Below are 20,552 nucleotides of genomic sequence, written 5' to 3' on the forward strand. Positions count from 1 at the left end.
CAGTAAAGAATAAAACTAAAACTAAAAATAAACATACACAATCTCCCAATCTATGGTCACAACACAATATTCTAATCTAACACCCACAAAACATAATCAGTAGAGTACGTTGATCTTCAGCCCAGATACTTTGCGTATCGTAGAGAGCCGCCGTTTTGGGGTAGAGGTTGTCTAGCACTTAACACCCAAGGCATGGATCCTCTTCATCATCCTCTTCTTCTAAACTATCAAAAATTTTTAGCACTAGTTCATCTTTTTGACTCTAAATCTGGCACATATTTGCGAGCATTCTTTGTTTTGTTCTGGCCTTAAAAAGTGTTGATAGAGACGTTATGTTGAGAGTCTGTAATCGGAAGTTATGATTATCAAAGCTTGACCTTGTGGCACCTTCTGTATATTTCACTCAGGTATATTATCAGAGTTACTTATTTAACTGTTCTGATAAACTCCTCCTGCCACACTTTGCACTTCATTGAGCTTCAAGATTTTCTGCCTCCTCTGTTTCCTGTTAGCTTTCTCTTACTGGAGCTTTTTCCTTTGGCTGTCTTGTGCTGTGGTCCAGATGGTATCCAGTTGATGGCATCCCCTTTGGTAACTTTTTCATAAGGTCTATTTCTCCTGACTTCACTCCAGTTTCTCCAGAACAACCTCAGATATACTTGATCACCGGATTAATCTCCTGCTTCTGGTCCTTTCTGGTTTCCTGTACAGATATCGCTTTGCACATGGCAGTTAGTTTCCTCATAAAAGACCAAACTTCTTTCCAATACATTAGAAATGTTCTTCAAACGTTCCAGAAGGTTAAATACGAGATTACTTGCAAGGGTCGACCCATTAGTACTTCATGCAGTGTTAGTTGCTTGTTTCTGTCAGTTTTCATGCAATCACTTGTTAATGCAAAAGGTATATTATTTTAACACATCTTGTTAAACTAGGCCTTGATGAATCATCTTTAGCTCTTTCAATCATTCCTTACAGTTATGTGTAATTTCTCAATTTTCTTGATTTCCAATACTTTATCAGTTCATTTATTTATCTATTCACTGAGTCATATATCCACTTATTTATCTACTTAATTACCTTTATTCACTTTAATTGACTTTCATTACTCTAATTTATTTTTAAATGCAGACACATTAAACTTATTTCTGAAGGTATTCTAAATATGAGACTTATAAGACTATTATCTTAAATATTGTAACTGTTTCTTCTTCCCTGCTCTGCTGATGGAATTACCTTCACTCATCTACCACAACTGTCATGCCCAAAAACTTGTATCTCTTGCCCTAAGCTAATTTTATCATTTCACAACATCCACAATCAAGTTCTTGAATATCCGCTTAGGCCTATTGCCGATCTTTTACTCACATTCTACTTTGCACAGATGTCACATGTGTACAACAATTCACTAATCACTGCATTCAAAAAGGCGATTATTATCCTTGCTGCTCAATTTTCCTTACCACTTCACCCTTGATTCAAACCATGTACATCTCAAATGCCAATATCTAGAAATGCTGTTGCCTCAACAATCTGTACTTTGTATGTAATACATAAATCTTATTTGTCTTTTTCGTTCACCTATAATGCTAGATATATTGTTCATAGATACTAGTATGTTGTTTAATCATCTAATTGAGGTTGTGGCTGTATACTAGTGTTAGACCTGCTACCTTATTTTCTTTAATGTAAAATCAATTTTTTATTTATCAGCTTAACAGTTATTATTGCATATAGATTAGATACAGAATGTTGTTAACACTAAACCCTTCATCCCTAAAAAATGTTATTTATGTCTTTTACTTAGCTTGAGCTAGATGTACCTGCAGAAAACTAAGTCCTACATGTTATAATATCCATCACGGAATATTCTAAATCTTTTTATGCATTCTAATGTATGTATATCAGCCTATTTACTTTAGGGGTAACCAAGTGTCTACCCTCCTCTGATAATAACCTGAACAGAAATTCATTACTTTAACATATTTGGCATCCAAACTAACAAATTTAAGTACAGGAACCTCTGCTAAGAAATTCTCTATCACTGACTGTTCTTAAATCATAAACTGTACAACATCTACTTATTTCTGTTTTGACTAATACCTTAATCAAAAATTTAATTCAAATCAAATTCAAATAGAGTCCATTTTAATAGTCACCTACACAATCACAACCAAATTGAAATTGACTTTAATTAGAAATGCCATAACATATCTAAGTGTTTCTAATATTGCTATGTTCTCAAAAGTTTCAATAATGCCTATTCCAGCATATAACAGACCTGCATCTGATTTAATTTTAATTAATCCTCCCTATGCTGGCTAATTTTGTCTACCTTTATGTCCTGAACTGTTAATCATTATTATAATTTGACACTTACCTAAATAATTTCTTATTTTGCATTTTATATTAATAAGCATTTTTGCTTTTCAGCATTTTCAGCTCCTAATTCCTTCCTGCTCTCACATCAAACTGGTTATACATAAATTTTTGTTGTAATTTTCTACAAGTTGACTGAAAAATCACTGGATTTCTTTATAGGTTCCTCTCTATCTGATCTGATTATTCATCTTTAGTCCTTAATTCTTCTTTGCTTTTAATTATTTCTTCACATTTGTAAAACAAATGTTTTCTGTTTTTTATTTTTAGACACTTTTCTTTTTCAAATATTATTTTAGTACATTTAGAATTGTTACTTTTTGACCTATTCAGTACTGTGAGTTCATTTCATTTTTTTTCATTCTCTTCAAGTATAAATCACTTTTCTGTCTTAATCTCTGACATAGCTTTTCTCTCAAATCTTAGTTTAGTTTACTCAAAATAAGTTTTCCCTAATTTTAACTTAAATACTTAACTCCATCAACTTCTAACCCAAATTATTATTTTTTTCAGTTATCAAAAACTGTTTTTTATTATCTTTTTTATCACCACCATGCATTATAATTTATCCTCTTATGTTCAATAATCTCTATGAGTTAACCTATGAAAATGAACCAAAATAATTTAACATTCTTCATAATTTATCATTTCAACATTACACATTTAAAGTTTCATTGTACATTATCATCTAAGACTTTTCACAGTTTACATGATACTTTTCTTTTTATCAAATTGACAGGAGTCTGATTTGATACAAGAATGGGTAGCTACACTTTTGCTCTTATTTTGCCCTCTGAGTGGTCACATTGTAGTCAATTTGGACTATAGGTCGACTGCTTTGAGATGGACTACCATACTCTCCCTCCTCACACCCCGAGAAGACAACTGGTTCATAGATTAGTGCAGTCTTTTCTGTGGTGTCCATATCAGGGCACAGTGTTTCCCCCTTCTCTTTGTGCTGGCTTCTTTTCTTTCATTGAGCTGTTGTAAAGTTCTGGTGGAGTGCTTTTTCTCTTTGATCAGTTAATCATTAGCTTGTTTGCCTCTTTTTAGTGTCTCTGAACATAAGTAGCCTTTCCAGTCCTCAGTAATTCCTGGGCATGCAGTTCCTGCCTCACTGCTTTCACAAATGTCCACAGCCAACAGTTTGTCCATTGTGTTTTTCAAACACCTTTTCCATTTGACAGTGCACTCAGAGATGTCTGGTAGATAAGAGACCACAGTCCCCCAAAGTCCATCCCTATGTCCTCTTAAGTAATATATGGAATTTAGCTCATAACCTATAAAAGTCTTTTCTTCTTTCCCATGTTTTTACCATCAAATGAAGACTCCTCTCATCTATTTTCTCCTCTCTACGGTTTTAACAGTTTATTTTTCTCTAATTCACAATCATTTTATCATATGTAAATATGTTTAATTTTTTATTTCTATTCTATTTCTAATTAATTTCTTTAGCTTCGGATTATGCTTTACTTTACATTTCTCCTCATCTTTGCTAGTGTTTCTCTACTAACCGGTCATTTTTACATCGTATTTTAATTTCCCTAACATTTTCCATACTCAGTTTTTATTTTCTCACTGCTTACATCAAATGTTTCGTCTGTTTGCCATTTGACATTATCTTATCTTTTATTTTCTCTGCCACGTATTTTAGTATTGTATTTTTTATTTCCATAGCTGTTTTTCCATACCTGATTTAACTCAACAATACTACATGGTGGCCCAATATCTGGTATAACTGTTCAAAATCATTACTGCTATAGCTCAAAGTTAATATTATTAATTAAATTCACATATTTATTTACTAAAATCATTTTTCATTTTTGAAATGCAATGTTTAATTATCAGTTATCTTCTTACTGCCTACACTCTTAAATATATATATATATATATATATATATATATATATATATATATATATATATATATATATATATAAGGGCAATATATATATATATATATATATATATATATATATATATATATATATATATATATATATATATATATATATATATATATATATATATAACTCACTCTATCATGTTTTAACATTTACCCAGTGTGATTTTCATCTAAATCACTTTACTTTACTACAAATAGATGATGGCTTAGATCTTATGTAGCTGACTTTGAGAAAGATGAAACAAGCATTTGTATTGCCCTTAAATACAAACAAATTCTCTAAAGTCAATTATTTCTTCAAATTGTTACTGCTTTTTACTTTTTATCTTATCTGTTCAATGTGCCTATATTGTAAGCATATTTTAAACTTTTAATTTGATCTATGAAACAGTGGATTTATTTTTTCTATTTCTATTTTATTCTTTTTCCTTTCTGTAATTTAAGTTTTTAGCTCTTAGGTTTTCTTATACATTTTAAAGCTTATTTTGTTTCACATTTTATAATTAAATTTTCAATTAATCAATATTCATTTTTTAAGTTTTCTTTTTCTATTTTATTCTTAATTCAAGAACTAACTTATATGTTATTCGTTCATACTTATTTAGTAAATCTATTTGTTTATTAATATATTCTTTTACTCCATACTTCCTTTATCTCTATATATATTCATCACTATGGCTTCATTTATTCTTTTCCATTAGTAGAGTTTCAAACTCTTTTCTATATAATATAACTCTATTATTAGTATTTCCTCATTTCATTTATCTTACTATACCACTTTATAATATATCTATTCATCAATAACTTATATTCTATCCACAATTATGCTAAAGTCTATGTCATTATTTTATCTAATAGTTTGATATTCTCTCTTTTACTCTCCTCTTCTCTGTTTTCCTTGTGCTGTAAATAGAAATAATCTATTTATTGTTCACACATGGACACCATAAATCTATCTCTTACCCCCATCCTGGGGCAGACTGTCTTTCACCTGTTGCTATGTAAAGAATTTAATTCTATTCAGCCTATTGTTCTTTTTTAACATATTTAAACTTAAAACACAAATATAATTTCAGAAAAATGTTTAACTAGTATATTCTTCTGCCTTTTCACTCTGTGTCTTTCAAATGCAACATGTTCCATTAGTTTTGATTTAGAAGACTCCTCCTTTATATCATAATCTATTCTTTTAAACTGAATAAATCACTATTCCTATTGTTCTTTAAATCACACCTCACATATTTAACCCTCCTTTTATATTATAATATACTATAATCATTATTTTAACCTACTCCTTATTAAAAAACGTTTAAACGCATTCACACTTTTACTCTTATTATTTTTCCTCTTCTCATTCACTCCTCTCCTCCACTTAGTGTAACCTGAGCTGCATCACCCATCCTCATTCCAGTCAAGGAGGAGGAAGGGAGTCTTCTCTGCACACCAATGTGGACTATTTTGCCTAACCCGAAGCAGCAAATACACAAACACTACAATTAAATAAATACTCTACACTCCTCTTGAGTGACCTGTCCAAGCAGCCTCTAACCTTAGAGCGGTAACCACAGGATTTCTACATTTACTTTTAATTATTTAAAGCTGGAGAAACAGTTCAAGTGTATTTACCGTTACAAGCAGGTCCTGGCAGAAAAAACACAAACTAATAAGCATAAAATCGCTTACCGTTTTTTTATTGTGGCCACATATTGGTGTTTTTTCTCCAGTCCAGCATGCACAGTAACACCAGTCCTGCTCCTTTCCAGCCCACCCAGGGACGCCAATTATAGTGATTTCTTAGGTTTTTCTCTTAATGAATCAAACTCAGTCTGAAGGTTATGAATATCAGAAGGGTATACTTTATTGTCGACAACAAAGGAGAATTTTCAGGAGACCCCCAGTAGCATCTCTGTCTAAAAAAATTCTGTCTCACTGATGTTCTGGCCTGCTTAAATACTCTTTTGCAACTGTTTTTCACATTGTTCACACAAGATCCCACCTAGTTTAACCCCTGACCCCAAATTTCACCTAGGTTAACCCCTGACCACAAATTCCACCCAATTTAACCCCTGACCCCAATTTCCACCTAGGTTAACCCTTCTAATGGTATTCTTCTAATGGTATGTATGTCTACAAGCAGATTATACACATTCAATTTGAATATATACATTAACATCACACTTTAAAGAGTATAAAATCCACTTCATAATCCAGCCTCGAAGTCATAAAAGCATGGACTAGCTTTTCTGCATTAGAGATAGATAGCATGCTTTGTAATTTAGCGATATTTCTCAGATGAAAGAAGGCAGTTTTTGTGACATGGGATATAAAGTTTTCAAAAGTTAAATTGCTGTCTAATATGACAACCAGATCATTTATAGTAGAGCTAACGCTAACTTTGTATCCCTCTAATTATAGATTGAGTAGTGAGATCTGCTGTGTACAAGATTTAGGCCCAATAAGTAATAATTCTGTTTTGTCTGAGTTTAAGAGAAAAAAATGTTTGTCATCCAGTCTTTAATGTCTTTGATACACTCAGTTAGTTTAGACAGTTCAGACGTCTCGTCAGGTTTAGTTGAAATATATAATTGAGTATCATCTGCATAGCAGTGAAAGCTGATCCCATGTCTTCTAATAATGTCTCCCAGAGGTAACATGTAAATTGTAAACAGTAAAGGGCCTAAAACCGATCCTTGAGGCACCCCATACTTTACTGGGCTGACTTGTGAGGGCTGTCCATTAATATTCACAAACTGGTAACGGTCAGTTAAGTATGACTTAAACCATTGTAGAGCCTGTCCCTGGACACCTGTAGACTTTAAGCGATTTATGAGGATATTGTGGTCAATGGTGTCAAATACCGCACTAATATCGAGTAAAACTAATAGCAAGATGCACCCTTGGTCAGCAGCTAAGAGTAAATCATTGGTTATTTTCACTAATGCGGTTTCTGTACTGTGATGAGCCCTGAAACCTGACTGAAACACATCAAAAATATTGTTCGTCTGCAGAAAAGGAACATAATTGAGTAGAAACAACTTTTTCTAGTATTTTTCTAGTATCTTCTGATGAGTAACTGAAACTCTTCTCACACCGAAGCTGCGGTCACACAAGAGTTTGAGCATGCAAAATTCTGTTGTATGGCGCTGCAAAAGGGGCGGGATTAACCAAGATGATTAGACATTAAAAAAAGTGAGCGATTGGTCCATATTTTACATTTCTGCCAAGAGAGTTCATATTTTGATCTTCGATTGGTCTCACACAATCAAGTGATGCGATTTTGCAGGTCAGAGTTTACCAAGCTTGAACTTTGCAATGTAGTAAACTGCAAAACTTTGCAGGAAACGCACAAATTTGCGTTTCCTGTCCGATGCATTCACGTGCGTATGAATGGAAGTCTATGGGAAGAAAAGTCCAGTGTGATCGTGGCTTAAGTGCAAGTGAATGGTTTCTCTCGAGTGTGGCTCATCATGTGTAAATTGAGGGATGTTGATATTCTGAAACTCTTCCCACACTGAGTGCATTTGAATGGTTTCTCTCCAGTGTGGATCCTCATGTGGTAATTAAAAGATGATGATTGGCTGAAACTTTTCCCACACTGAGTGCATGTGAATGGTTTCTCTCCAGTGTGGATCTTTTTGTGGTAATTAAGGGATGATGATTGTCTGAAACTCTTCCCACACTGAGTGCATGTGAATGGTTTCTCTCCGGTGTGGATCCTTATGTGTTGTTTAAGAATTAATGAGTGTCTGAAACTCTTCCCACACTGAGTGCATGTGAATGGTTTTTCTCCAGTGTGGATCCTTATGTGTTGATTAAGGGATGATAAATGGCTGAAACTCTTCCCACACTGAGTGCATGTGAATGGTTTCTCTCCGGTGTGGATCCTCATGTGTTCATTAAGGTGTGATGAGTAGCTGAAACTCTTCCCACACTGAGTGCATGTGAATGGTTTCTCTCCAGTGTGGATCATCATGTGAATCTTAAGATGGTCTTTTCTTCCAAAACTCTTTCCACACTGAGTGCATGTGGATATTTTCTCTCCAGTGTGGATCCTCATGTGAATCTTAAGATCGCCTTTTCTTCCAAAACTCCTTCCACATTGAGTGCAGGTGAAACGATTCTTGTCTCTCCTTTTCAAAACACCATCAGTCTGTAAATGAGTTTTTTCCTCAATTTTGACATGATGTTCCTCCTCTTTACTCCCCTCGTACTCTTCAATTAAGTCTGAAATAAATAAAACATTAGTTTTCATTAAGTCTTAAAAACTTTCATCAAAAGCTGAAAAGTGAAAAGACACTGGAAACATTGGCTACACATGCTGTAATTTTGATGCACATTAAATGTCAAATGAATCAGATCATATTTTGTTTGGTCTGTTAATGTGTACACATTTAAGCAGATTCAAATCATCTTTATTTATCTAGTGCTTTTACAATGTAAATTTTGTTAAAGCCGCTTTATAGAAGTTCTAGTAAATTGAAACCGTGTCAGTCCAGTTTTCAGTTTCTCAAAAGTCATTTTGGTCATATTGATAAGACACATATTTAAAAGTCGTAAATGGCCTATTTTTATTCATAAATATATTCATAATGAACAAACAGCTGAATATTTCCCTCTCAGACATGAGACATACCTGTACAGCATCTGCATAAACGCTGGAACGTGCACCTTTCCAGAAATGTATAGTAACGAAGTAGAACTATTTCAATACTGTACTTAAGTACTAAAAGGCTGTATCTGTACTCTACTGGAGTATTGTTTTTTTTCTCCTGTATCCACTTTTACTTAAGTACATATTTTCGCTGATACTTTTACTACGATAGATTTTTTTATGTGCTGCATTGTTACTCATTACTAGGGGTGTCAAAATTATCCATATCAGTTCAGTAATAAATCATAACCGGTTGTTACGTACTGACGTACTTTATCTCATATGCACAATGACGCAATACTAGGATGGAGGTGAGGGCGAGTGAAGGCGGCACAGCACACGAGCCACTATTTCTCTATAGGGAGAAATGCTGTAAAACTTCATCTCTGCCTCTCTCTCACTTTGGACATTTGACCCGCTGCGCTGGCCTGTTTGTGAGGTAACTGTTCATCTCCTCTTGGCTGTTAAAGCGATTCTTGTGGATCCAGACACGAGCGTGCCTGATGTGCAAGTTTTATCCACTGTGTCTATTTTGGGTTACCTGTGATAACCGCATATTATGTGCATAAACTGTAACCTCGGCTGTTCTTCCCACCTTCGGTGAACATCGCTTTCATTTCTAAAGCAGATCACACCCTTTCTGTTGAGCAGGTGAAGACAATAACTAATCAAAGTGGTGTAAGACCTTGCCTGTCTGCTCTCAAAAAGCAAGCGGGAGAATATTTACATTAGTTCATTTAGTATAAATGCTCATGTACTGGAGTTTTGTTTGAAACATTCAGAATGAGTGTATTCTTTGAGCAGGTCAAATTAAGGGTAAAGTTTATATATCTTACTGCTGTATTAAAGGACAAAATTGTATTACAAATAACCCTTTAACTGTCACACCAAGAAAAAAAGCAATATAATTTTTTTTGTTTGGATTTCTTAACTCCTAATGTCGCTAGTTAACACAATCAATGCATTTTTTTTCAACACATCCTATAATTTTTTTTAAATATCAGCCTCTACCAAATGATTAAATTTGTAGGTTTATGGTAAAAGTACCAGAATTAATAAATATACTATAAAAACCTGAAAATATGAAGTGTAAGAAAACATAAAACATAATCAAAATAAAACATTATTGAATACTAAATAATAGCCACAAGCCATAAAATCTTTCAGATTTTAATTTAACACAGTAATATACATGTTATCCAGTTTTGTTTTACAATAAAATCAAAATCAAGTGAATTAGTGCAACAGGATTTAGTTTGCTTGTTTAGTTTAGTTTCACGAGAGCTTCCAGAAGATGGAACTGTTTATTGTGGTATTAACCAATCAAACTTCAAAACTCCCAAAGTGTGAGTTTGTCTATGTGTGTGTGTGTGTGAGAGTGAATAATGTGTGTAAGAGAGAGTGTGAGAAACAGTGTGATTGTACCTGTGTGTGCGTGTGTGCATGTGTGTAAAAGAGAGTGTATGAGTGTGGAAAATAGTTTATTTATACATGTTTGTGTGTACGTGTGTCCATGTATATAAAAGCATCGGTATTACACGGATATTACGAGGAGATGGTAAATTTTGTGGACATTATTTTTGACATGCAATCATAATAAATATTTTTTATTTTCAGAAAGTAAAACTACATAATTTCCTGTAAGGGTTGGGTTTAGAGATTTGGTGTTAGAGCAATCGAAAGTACAGTTTATATAGTATAAAAACAATTGTAACCTATGTAATATCCCCACAATTCACAAAAATGTGTGTGCGTGATTTTGTGACATATTAGGACACAAATCTGTTTAATGACATAGGTATGACACGGTTATTACAAAAAGGAGGTGAAATATGAGAACATTGGTGACGTCCTCCTTTCTCAAAAAGCTTATAAATTCCACAGGATGAGTTTAATCAGAGTAAAGCTGCACACTGTCTCTTGTGATGGTTGGGTTTAGGGCTAGGGTGGGGTGAGGGCAATACAATATACGGTTTGGACAGTATAAAATGAATGGAAACCTATGTAATGTACCCAATTTTCACGAAAACAAACTTCTGTGTGTGAGTGAGAGACAGAGAGAACTGTGTGTGTGTGTGTGTGTGTGTGTGTGCGCGCGTGTTAGAGTGTAAGAATGTGTGAGAGTGTAGGGAGAATGTGTACATAGTACATTACATTAGGTGTGTGCAGGGCAGTGTGTGTGTGTGTGTGTGTGTGTGTGTGTGTATGTATGTGCATGTGTGTCTGAGAGAGAGTGTATGTATGTGAGTGAACATGCTGAATTATCTCATCAGTGAAAGAATTTTCTGGTAAAAGGGCCTGACAATGAGTTCTTGTACTGTAGAAACTATTGACATCCATCAAATATCTACAAAAAATACACAAACAATCAAATTTAAATTTCTTACGATTGTGCTAATGCTGGTATACAAGTATTTGCCATTTAAGAGGTAATTATCTTTAAAAGTTGTGATTTCCACAAATAAGTTCTAAAAATTCATTATATTTACTCCAAAACTATCCTAAAAGTGTTGAAAAATAGATATACTTAAGAAATGATCTTAGTATATTCATGAATAAATAACAAGCTGTGTCATATTTATTCTGTGAATTATCAAAAGCTGATGTTTCTCAGCAAACAGTCCATTCAGACTGCAGAAATGCATGATATGAAATCTTTAGTTTTGCTTTTCTACCATAAAGTGACAAATTAACCATTTAGTAGAGCATGTTTTTCAAAAATTCCTACACTAAATATTTTTTATGACACCAAGTACCATAACTTTGTAAAGTTAGGGCTCTAAGCAGGTAATAAGTCAAAATATATGCTTACCTTGCAAATTTTTACCAAAAACAGTTCACATGATGTCAGGACAGATTTCCTTGTTTTTGATTTCATTGTAGAAACAATGTTGTGACGAGTGCTTTTGATTGAGTTAGTGACAACTAGTGGATTTTTTTGGCATAACCTACCTCAACCAAATGATAGAGATGGCTCAATCAGGTTTAGGTAAGTTAGGTACTCCTCTCAATAAGATATGGTCAGTCAAAATATGGTCAACCATTTGGTCGAGCAGGAAGTTAAAGGGATAATATATAAATATTAATATATTTTTTAGATTTTAATAAAAAAAAAAATTTATTGTGTTGTGAACAAAAAATCTATGTATGGAAAGCATCGTCAATACTTGGCTATCGAATTGAACTGAATCATTGGCATAATAATCGTAACCGAACCAAACCGTGAGACCAGTGTAAATTCACACCCCCACTCGTTACAATTATAGACCTTTTCTTGGCAGCTGCACTGAGGTCGCCATAGCGACCAGCGTCTTCTGGAAAAATGTTTAGATCTTCCATTTACAGTGTTTATAACCAGTAATTTGCGAAACCCATTTCCGAAAATAGGTTTCAATAGCCTTTTGAGTGAATTATGAAGTGTTTTTGTGACAACTTTGAAAGGTGTGTGTTAAAGCTGATATAATCTGTGGTTCAAGGAAAAAAAGATTTAAAATTAACAAAACAATATGTCTTTTGACTGCTTTCTTTAATAACTACATAACACAATACTTGTACTTTTACTTTCAGTACTTGAGTAGTAAATTTTGAAAAACTACTTGCAATACTTAAGTGAAAAAAATGTTAAATACTTTATTACTTCCACTTAAGTATGGTGCTTAAAGAGCACTTCTACTCAAGTCACTTTTTGATAGAGTACTTGTACTTTTACTTAAGTCTGGGTCTCTAGTACTTTATACATCTCTGCACCTTTCCCCTTGTGCGCTGTTGGGTCATTTTCATCCATTCTGGGTTGATTTTGAGGCTTAATTTGGCCAAAACTTTATCTGTGTTTTAGGAAACGGACTGATATTTGGGGACATCTTTTTCTGACATATTCTGGAAAAATGCTTTGAAATTAAAAAAGTCAATACACTCTGGGCAAATTTACTCCCTTTTCATTATATTCATGGCCATTTTGTCTTCATTGGCCTCTATTACAACAAAAAAAAAAATTATTGCAAAGTCATGACAGCATATTATCATACATTTATAATTGTTGGTTTTCTGTGACAACAGTAAACATTGTTTAATTGGTCTTCCTCCCATGGGATGGCAAAAAGAAAATAGGTGAAAGCATAAAGGAAGAAGAGGAGAGTTGAAGAGGGCAGCATCATATGGTATGTGGAAGAAAGAGAAGTTGACTGAACTGTTGCAGTGCAGGGAAACGAGGAGAGAAATCGGGTCGAGACGAGCAGTGTAAACTTAACAATTGGCTGTGAGAAACAAAAAAGCAAAAGTACGTATTGAAGCAAGAATTTTGTTACTGAAGTGCTCATGATGTCTGTGAACGAGTACGTCACCAAAGACTTCAGTGCAGTTTACTTTCAGTCAACTTAACGATCTATCTCCCTGGCATGGAGTCAGCTGCCAAAAGCCTTCATCCCGCAGTCGATAACGCAAACTGTTGAGGTCCTCATGTGAAACTTAAAATTTTGTTTACTTTGTTAAACTTTTAAATGACCATTATAGCACGTTTGTTGTTATTTCTAGTTCTAAAGTATATTTTGTCAGAAATGGGGTAGCTTTATAGTAAAACATCAAAAGCTGTTCAAATGGTTTTGTTTTACACGTGAGGTCCCACATGGTCAGCTAGTTAAGAGTGGGAGTAGCTGGAAGCGTGTGCAAGTAAACACACAAGGTTTCAATATTGTGTTGTTTCGTGTTTATAAGTGTATGTGCGATCACCCCTTTTCTCTCTCTCTCTCTCTCTCCCACACACCCCCTACATACAAAACCCACAGATACCTTTCGGATGCTTCTGAAAAATGTTTTCGACAGCCCTCCATAAAATGGGTGGAGTAAAGACAAACTTTACCAGCTGAAATGTGCGGGGGCTAAATCACCAAGTGAAACGAATCAAGGTGTTCGCAAATCTTAAGTTAAACTCTTATACTGTATATTTACAGGAGACACATCTGTTGAAAAAAAAGACTATTCTAAACTTAATAAAGGAGCCTATACACAAATTTATCATTCTAACTTCAATAGCAGAAGTAGGGGCGTTGCTGTACTCAAACATAAGAATGTACAGTTTGTTATGGAGTCAAATGTGTTGGATAAAAATGGCAGACACATAATAACCCAAGATTAACTTTTTAACATGTCTGTGGTCCTGGTCGATGTGTATGCTCACACTAGTTTGCTGTATCGCTTCGAGTAATACATTAAGTCAGCCAGCACAATGCATCAACTTCTTCCTTCAGACATATGATGTAAGTAACCCCTGGAGATTTAAAGATCCATCTTCCAAGCAATTTTCCTTCTGCTCACCTGTGCATTAAACCTATTCCAGGATTGACCATTTTCTCCTGGACAAGCAGTTACTTCCCCCTATGTCAGAAGTAGAATATGGTAGTATTGTTATTTCTGACCATTGTCCAGTTTCACTAAAGCTGTTTTCCAGGCAATGTAATCCCCCAAGGTACATGGCCGTTTACCTCAAAACTCTAGGCAGACGACGATTTTGTAAAATTCATTGATGTTCAAATCAGTTTCTTTCTTGAGACCAACAAGTCCCCAGAGGTGAGTTATAGTATCCTATGGGATACTCTGAAAGCATATATAAGAGGATAGATTATGTCATATCAAGCTTGTGCAAATAAAAGAATGTCAAAATGGCTTACAGAGATTATGAATAAAATTAATACAATTGATCAGCTACACTCAACATCACCTTCCGAAGAGCTCCTTAAGAAAATACTTCTTCTGCAAGCGGAATATGACTTCTTGACAGACGAAAATGCAGAGGATCTCCACATAAGATCACGCTAGATTCAATATAAACATGGTGAACGAGCTGGCAGGTTGTTGTGTTACCAACTGAAACAATCCTCAGCAGCTGGTTTTATAGCAGCAGTTAGTAAGGATGATGGCAGTATTATTACTGATCAACAGGAAATGAACGATCAATTTAAAAACTTCTATAAACTCTTTGCAGCTCTAAGGTAAACGAAATTGAACATATTGAGAGCTTTTTAAAAAATTATTTAGAATTACCATCCTTTTGTGATTCAGATCAGTTGGCATTAGAAGGAAATATAACACCTTCTGAAATTGAAAATGCAATAAAAAATTTGAAAACCGGAAAAGCAACTTGGGTTTTGGTCCTGGATTCTGTTCCTGGGTTAAAATTTTATATTCCAGGCCCCAAGCATCCATTCGAACAAATAACATAATTTCTAAATGCTTTCCACTCTCTAGGGCAGGGGTCTCAAACTCGCGGCCCGCAGGCCATTTGCGGCCCTCAGTGCAATATTTTGTGGCCCGCGCAGACCGCTGTACACTGACAGAATCCGTCCACACTACGCCGGAGTTCTCGAGAGCTGAAAACGGATCGTTTCGAAAACGCTGGAGAGGCCGTTTTCATTCTGAAACGCTGCTGCTCTGTCTCAGTGTGGATGGGGAAAGACGGAGACATCTGAAAACGGAGGTGGGGCTGCAGACATTCGCCTCTCTGATTGGGGCTTTTCCTCAATATAAAGTAGCCTAACACACAGTTCAGTCCTGAATCTTCTCCGTGTAAGTTCAGACTTCGCAAGTTTGATCAAGGCTGCATCTCTTCTTCTCAGTTTGATATGGAAAACATACCGAGGACACGCGTCAATCTTCACAGGGAACCGTGTACTTTATAACTTCATTCACATCACCCTGGCTACGTTGTTTCACTTTCTCAACAATAAAATGTAAACTTGATATAAGGAACTGCCTATTTTCATTTTAATATTAACAACTAAACAGACAGCAGAAATGTTGAGGCGTCGTGCTGCATGAGCGTCATCTTCACTGTGTGGATATTTATAACAAAACAGAGCCGATAACAGCTCCTTTCAATTTCAGTGAAAATACGAAACTTACCCTCTCTTTTGCTGAATATCAGTTTTAATAATCGATAATGGCCATTATAAAAGTATAACATACAATAAGTTTATACATTATAGGAAATAAAGGCAAGCGATCAGTCAATATACAGAATGTAGGCTACGTGGTTACATTAATCATTAACTTATCTTTGCGCTCAGCCAAAACACGTTACCTGAGAGCAAGTAATAGATTCCAATGACCAAAGTCAGGGAATATGGCGTTAAATAAAGACAACAAGACAAATGAAATATCACGTTTAATAAATATAGTGAAATTAGATCCAGCGGGAGATGCTTGATGAGAAGTCCGACTAGCAGAGCTCTCATCTGGGGAGACAGGCTGCAGCGCTTGCGAAATTGTGTGTGTGTGTGGTCACGTGATGTGCGTTTTCAGCGTTTTGGTGTGGACGGAGAGCAGTTCAGAAACGCTGGGTAAAACGCGAGTGTGGATGCGGATCGTTTTCATTCTAAAACGCCGTTTTAAAACTAAAACGCACTAGTGTAAACGGTGCCTGACAGAATCAGGGGAGCGGGGAGAGACAGCGCTCCCCGCTCCGCTGATTCTATCCGTACACAGCGGTCACTGGCATTCCCCGCCCGCCGTGTAAACAAAGGGGCGGGGATGCCGGTGACGTCACCACGCACCCCGCCCCTTTGTTAGACGCTGTGACGGGCGGGAAGTGTTTAGGAGGGAACTCGCGCCGGCCAGAACCTAGGTAAGCTGTTCCCGCCCCTGACTGCCACTTAGATACCTTTCTGCAGCCTGCCACCTACCTAGCTACAGCCTGCATCTTATATATATTAATATTATAGGGAGATACAGACTGGCACAGACTGATGTGACTGGAGTGGGGTGGGGGTGTTTTATTTATACATATACGCCTTTTTTTTTTAGGTGAGGGAATGGAAGTTTTGAGTGTGTGAGAAGTGTGTGAGAAGTTATTCTCCACCTTGAACTTCAATAAGTCAAAGTACAGGTCTAGACTTAATGATGATCTTCCGCTCTAAAGCCAAATGTGGTTCAGATTTGTGAGAAGAAGCGCTGTCAAGTCTCTGGCAGCAAGGAGTAGGCAAAAGATGCCATGTTCAGAAGAACTGTTCATAATCTTCACTAAATGTTATATTAATGTTCAGGACACTTCATGTTCAGAAGAAATAATTAAAACTGTTAATAATGACATTTGAGGACTTTTTTTTGTGAAATCCCTTATGCGGCCCAGCCTCACCCAGACTTTGCCTCCTGCGGCCCCCAGGTAAATTGAGTTTGAGACCCTGCTCTAGAGGAAGGACACAGTGCTACCCTCTGTCCCCTCTGCTCTTTGACATTGCCATTGAACTTCTTGCTACCAGATTAATTAACTTAGATTGAACCGCACTGATTGGATGAAATCAGCCTGGCTTCTGTATAGATCAGACAGCCTATACAGATCACACAATCTCAATAAACACTGTGTAAATGTATAAATATTTCGATAAGTATTGTTAATGGAATATTTATAAAGATATAATCTTGCTTTTAGTTATATGCCGGCTTTGAGCTCTTTACGCTCTCACACCAACCGGCACATGAGATGCGCTACAAGAGCTCTATACACACTCTACATGCACTGGCAAGATAACAGGTGCTAAAGTCCACGGGACCAATTTTATTTGTTACTTGTTCTTATTTTAAATGCCTTTTATTTTTTAAAACCGGGTAACATAATCTCCCTCAGAGGTATGGGAGTTTAATAACGTGGTGTGCATTAACCAACACCGCCCTGAAAGATTACACACTGCATATAGGCCAACAGCTCTACTGTGTTATGAATTGCACGTTTTAAATGACAGGGAGACATGCTACAATTAGTTTTTATTGTAAAATATAAATAATAACCCAGTGCACAATGAAATAATAATTTTTTAATGGCTTGTTTATTGGCGGCGTATATAGCCGTTTGTCACCGACTCTGTCCCAGTCATTCCCCTCGCTGGCCAGCAGAGCCCGCCCTCTCCGGACTTCTAGCATTACATCATCCACCTAGACTGATTGTGCACACACCTGATCTGAATCCTGGTAATGACCCACGCTCCCTATATAAGCCACACACAAACACCAGTTCTTTGCGAAGTCTTGTTCAGCCACGGCCAACATTTCTGAGTGTTATTCCCTGCCTGATCTTCTGTGCATTACCCCGGACTTTTTCTGACTCTGAATTGCCTTTTGCCTGCCCTCGACCCTTACTTGTGACACGGACTCTAAACCACGCTGCCTGCCCTCGACCCACGCTTGTTATAGGACGCTGAACCACGCCTCCGCCACTGATCTATGCCTGGTATATCACTCTGTGTCTGTCAGTCGCCAGCCCCACGACCTTCATTGATTGCTGTTGATGTGAGTTTGCACTTTAGTGCATGTTGGATGTTTGTGTTTGAACTGTGTCTAATAAATACTGCAAAATGGATCCCTCCGTGTCAGTCTCCACGTTACACCGTTAAGCTTAAATGGACTAAGTATATTTTTATTAAAATTAAAGCACAATAATACAAACTAGCCATCCTTTGTTTTTGGTTTTTTTCGTTTCTGTATATTTTTATCAAACAAAAAATGCAATGAATTGTTTATTTTGGCTTTCATTTTATTAGAATTAACATAATTATTAGGCGACACAACTTCTCCATTGGCTCTAATTGCGTTTACAGATACCCTACAAATAGACTTTTTCGCTCAAAAACATTTATGCCTGTTAATTTCAGTGCTGTATTTTAATCAAGTAATAATAATCAAGTGCAAAAAAGAAGAGCTGAGCTTCGAAAAAAGCGCTTGCTCCGGTTGCCGCGATGGCTGCTTAAGTTGGCTTGTCAGTTCTAAATCAGTGCTTTTGTTTTAATAAAAAATAGGATTATTTATTACTAAACATTGTGAGATGATGGTCGCGTGATTTTTAAAATTAGATTTATGCGTTGCGTAATTATGGCTATTGACCTTATCTACCCGCGACTCACCCATAGTTAAACATCAAGTAGCCGACATTTTGATTACCTGACCAGTGGATTAAGGACAGGACTCATGAATAATAAGGAATCGCACATAACAGGGTTTTATGCGTCCCCAATATGCAATGCCAAGAGAGTGACTCCATAAGGTAACGTACACTGCACACACTTTGTATAATGTGTGAAGTTGTGGACGCATAAGCGCAAGAATAACTAATTCTTTAAATGTCCATGCTTGATCATTAATAGATAAGGTTTGGATTCGCAGGGTTTTCAACAATGCGTCATCACCTTAGAATTATAAGGTTCTATCTGCGTTCTGAATGATTTTGAGATATTGAGCTTCAAAGTTTTTGCATTCTATATAGCAAACAACATGTGTGTAACAGATCTCTTTCATACATTAACATGACAGAGACCCTAAGGATTCTCTAAATGTAAATTTATCAAAGTTCTCTTACATTTGCAAATTGGAGTAAATAAACCACGCTAAATGCAGATAGAACCTTCTCATTCTGAAAAGTCATTTTTCCGCTTGGAATTATATGTTCATGTTTTAGGATAAATATTTTCTCTTTTAAAATTAAGCATACAAGGCTGTACAATTATAATTTTTTTTCCAGTGCAGCTGTTAATTTTATCTAATTATGTTCATATTTATAAAATTTTATACTTTTAAATAAATTATTAAATTATATTTATTGAATTGTATGCCCCATGAAATAAATTAAGTATTTGCCCTTCAAGGCTTAATATTAAACTTATAGACTTTAAAAGAAACAGACTATGAGCAAATGAGTTTAATAAACACTGAAAATTGTTTCACTGACTACATATACACAATATTTTAAATTTTTAATATACAAATTTTTAAATATTCATTTCTTTTTCAACAATTTAAAATTGAGCATTTCATCTCCATGTTTGCGACACGTTGGCACAGTGGGTAGCACGATTGCCTCACATCAAAAAGGTCGCTGGTTCGAGCCTTGGCTGTGGGCATTTTTGTGTGGAGTTTGCATGTTCTCCCCGTGTTTGCGTGGGTTTCCTGTGGGTTCTCTGGTTTTCCCCACAGGTCCAAAGACATGCGGTACAGGTGAATTGGATAAGCTAAAATTGGCCATAGTGTATGTGTGTGAAAGAGAGTGTATGGGTGTTTCCCAGTGTTGGGTTGCAGCTGTAAGGGCATCCGCTGTGTAAAACATATACTGGATAAGTTGGCGGTTCACTCCGCTGTGGCGACCCAAGATTAATAAAGGGTCGCAAAGAAAATGAATGAATGAATCTCAAATGTCAAGATATGCTTCTATTTGCTTAAATTTTGTGTGGTGTGGCATTATTTAGTCGACTCTGATTTTGTGTGATTTTTGTCTTTCTGGTGTTTCCTGCTGTCAATGGAGCAGTCCGGCAAAATGACAAAGAAAGCTAATCCTAATTGGTCCTTGTGCATGCATTAAAAATGCTGACTGGCTCACAGTTAGAACCTTATAGAGCCAAGCTAGAGTTCAACTTTGTAGATACACCTTTTTTGTTTTTTAAATAAAAAGCCTTAATGTAAACAACGTACATCCCATAATGAATAAAAACACATCCCATAATGTAAATAAGTTGCCATTTAAAAAAAATATGTGAATAACTCAATTTTGACAAAAACGTCAGATAGAACCTTATAATTCTAAGGTGACGGTGTGTATTTTTTAGGTATGGAACAGCCTTCTGTTAAAAGATTTTTGTGTTCATCC

The 20,552-nt window shown here is 35.7% G+C and overlaps 1 protein-coding gene across 2 annotated transcripts in view; it reads right to left on the reverse strand.

Annotated features, from left to right (window-relative positions):
* Positions 1-6,117: 6,117 nt before the first annotated feature.
* LOC137491257 (uncharacterized) overlaps positions 6,118-20,552 on the reverse strand; it is a 28,688-nt gene continuing 14,253 nt past the window's right edge. For both annotated transcript variants that reach the window (XM_087249370.2, XM_087249371.1), the window contains exon 3: positions 6,118-8,508. In XM_087249370.2, coding sequence (XP_087105496.1) covers positions 7,712-8,508 — 797 coding nt within the window. In that variant the 3' untranslated portion in view covers positions 6,118-7,711. The remainder of the gene's footprint in view (positions 8,509-20,552) is intronic.

Source organism: Danio rerio, chromosome 4, assembly GCF_052040795.2.
Source record: "Danio rerio strain M-AB ecotype USA chromosome 4, GRCz13ab, whole genome shotgun sequence".
Taxonomy (NCBI): Eukaryota; Metazoa; Chordata; class Actinopteri; order Cypriniformes; family Danionidae; genus Danio; species Danio rerio.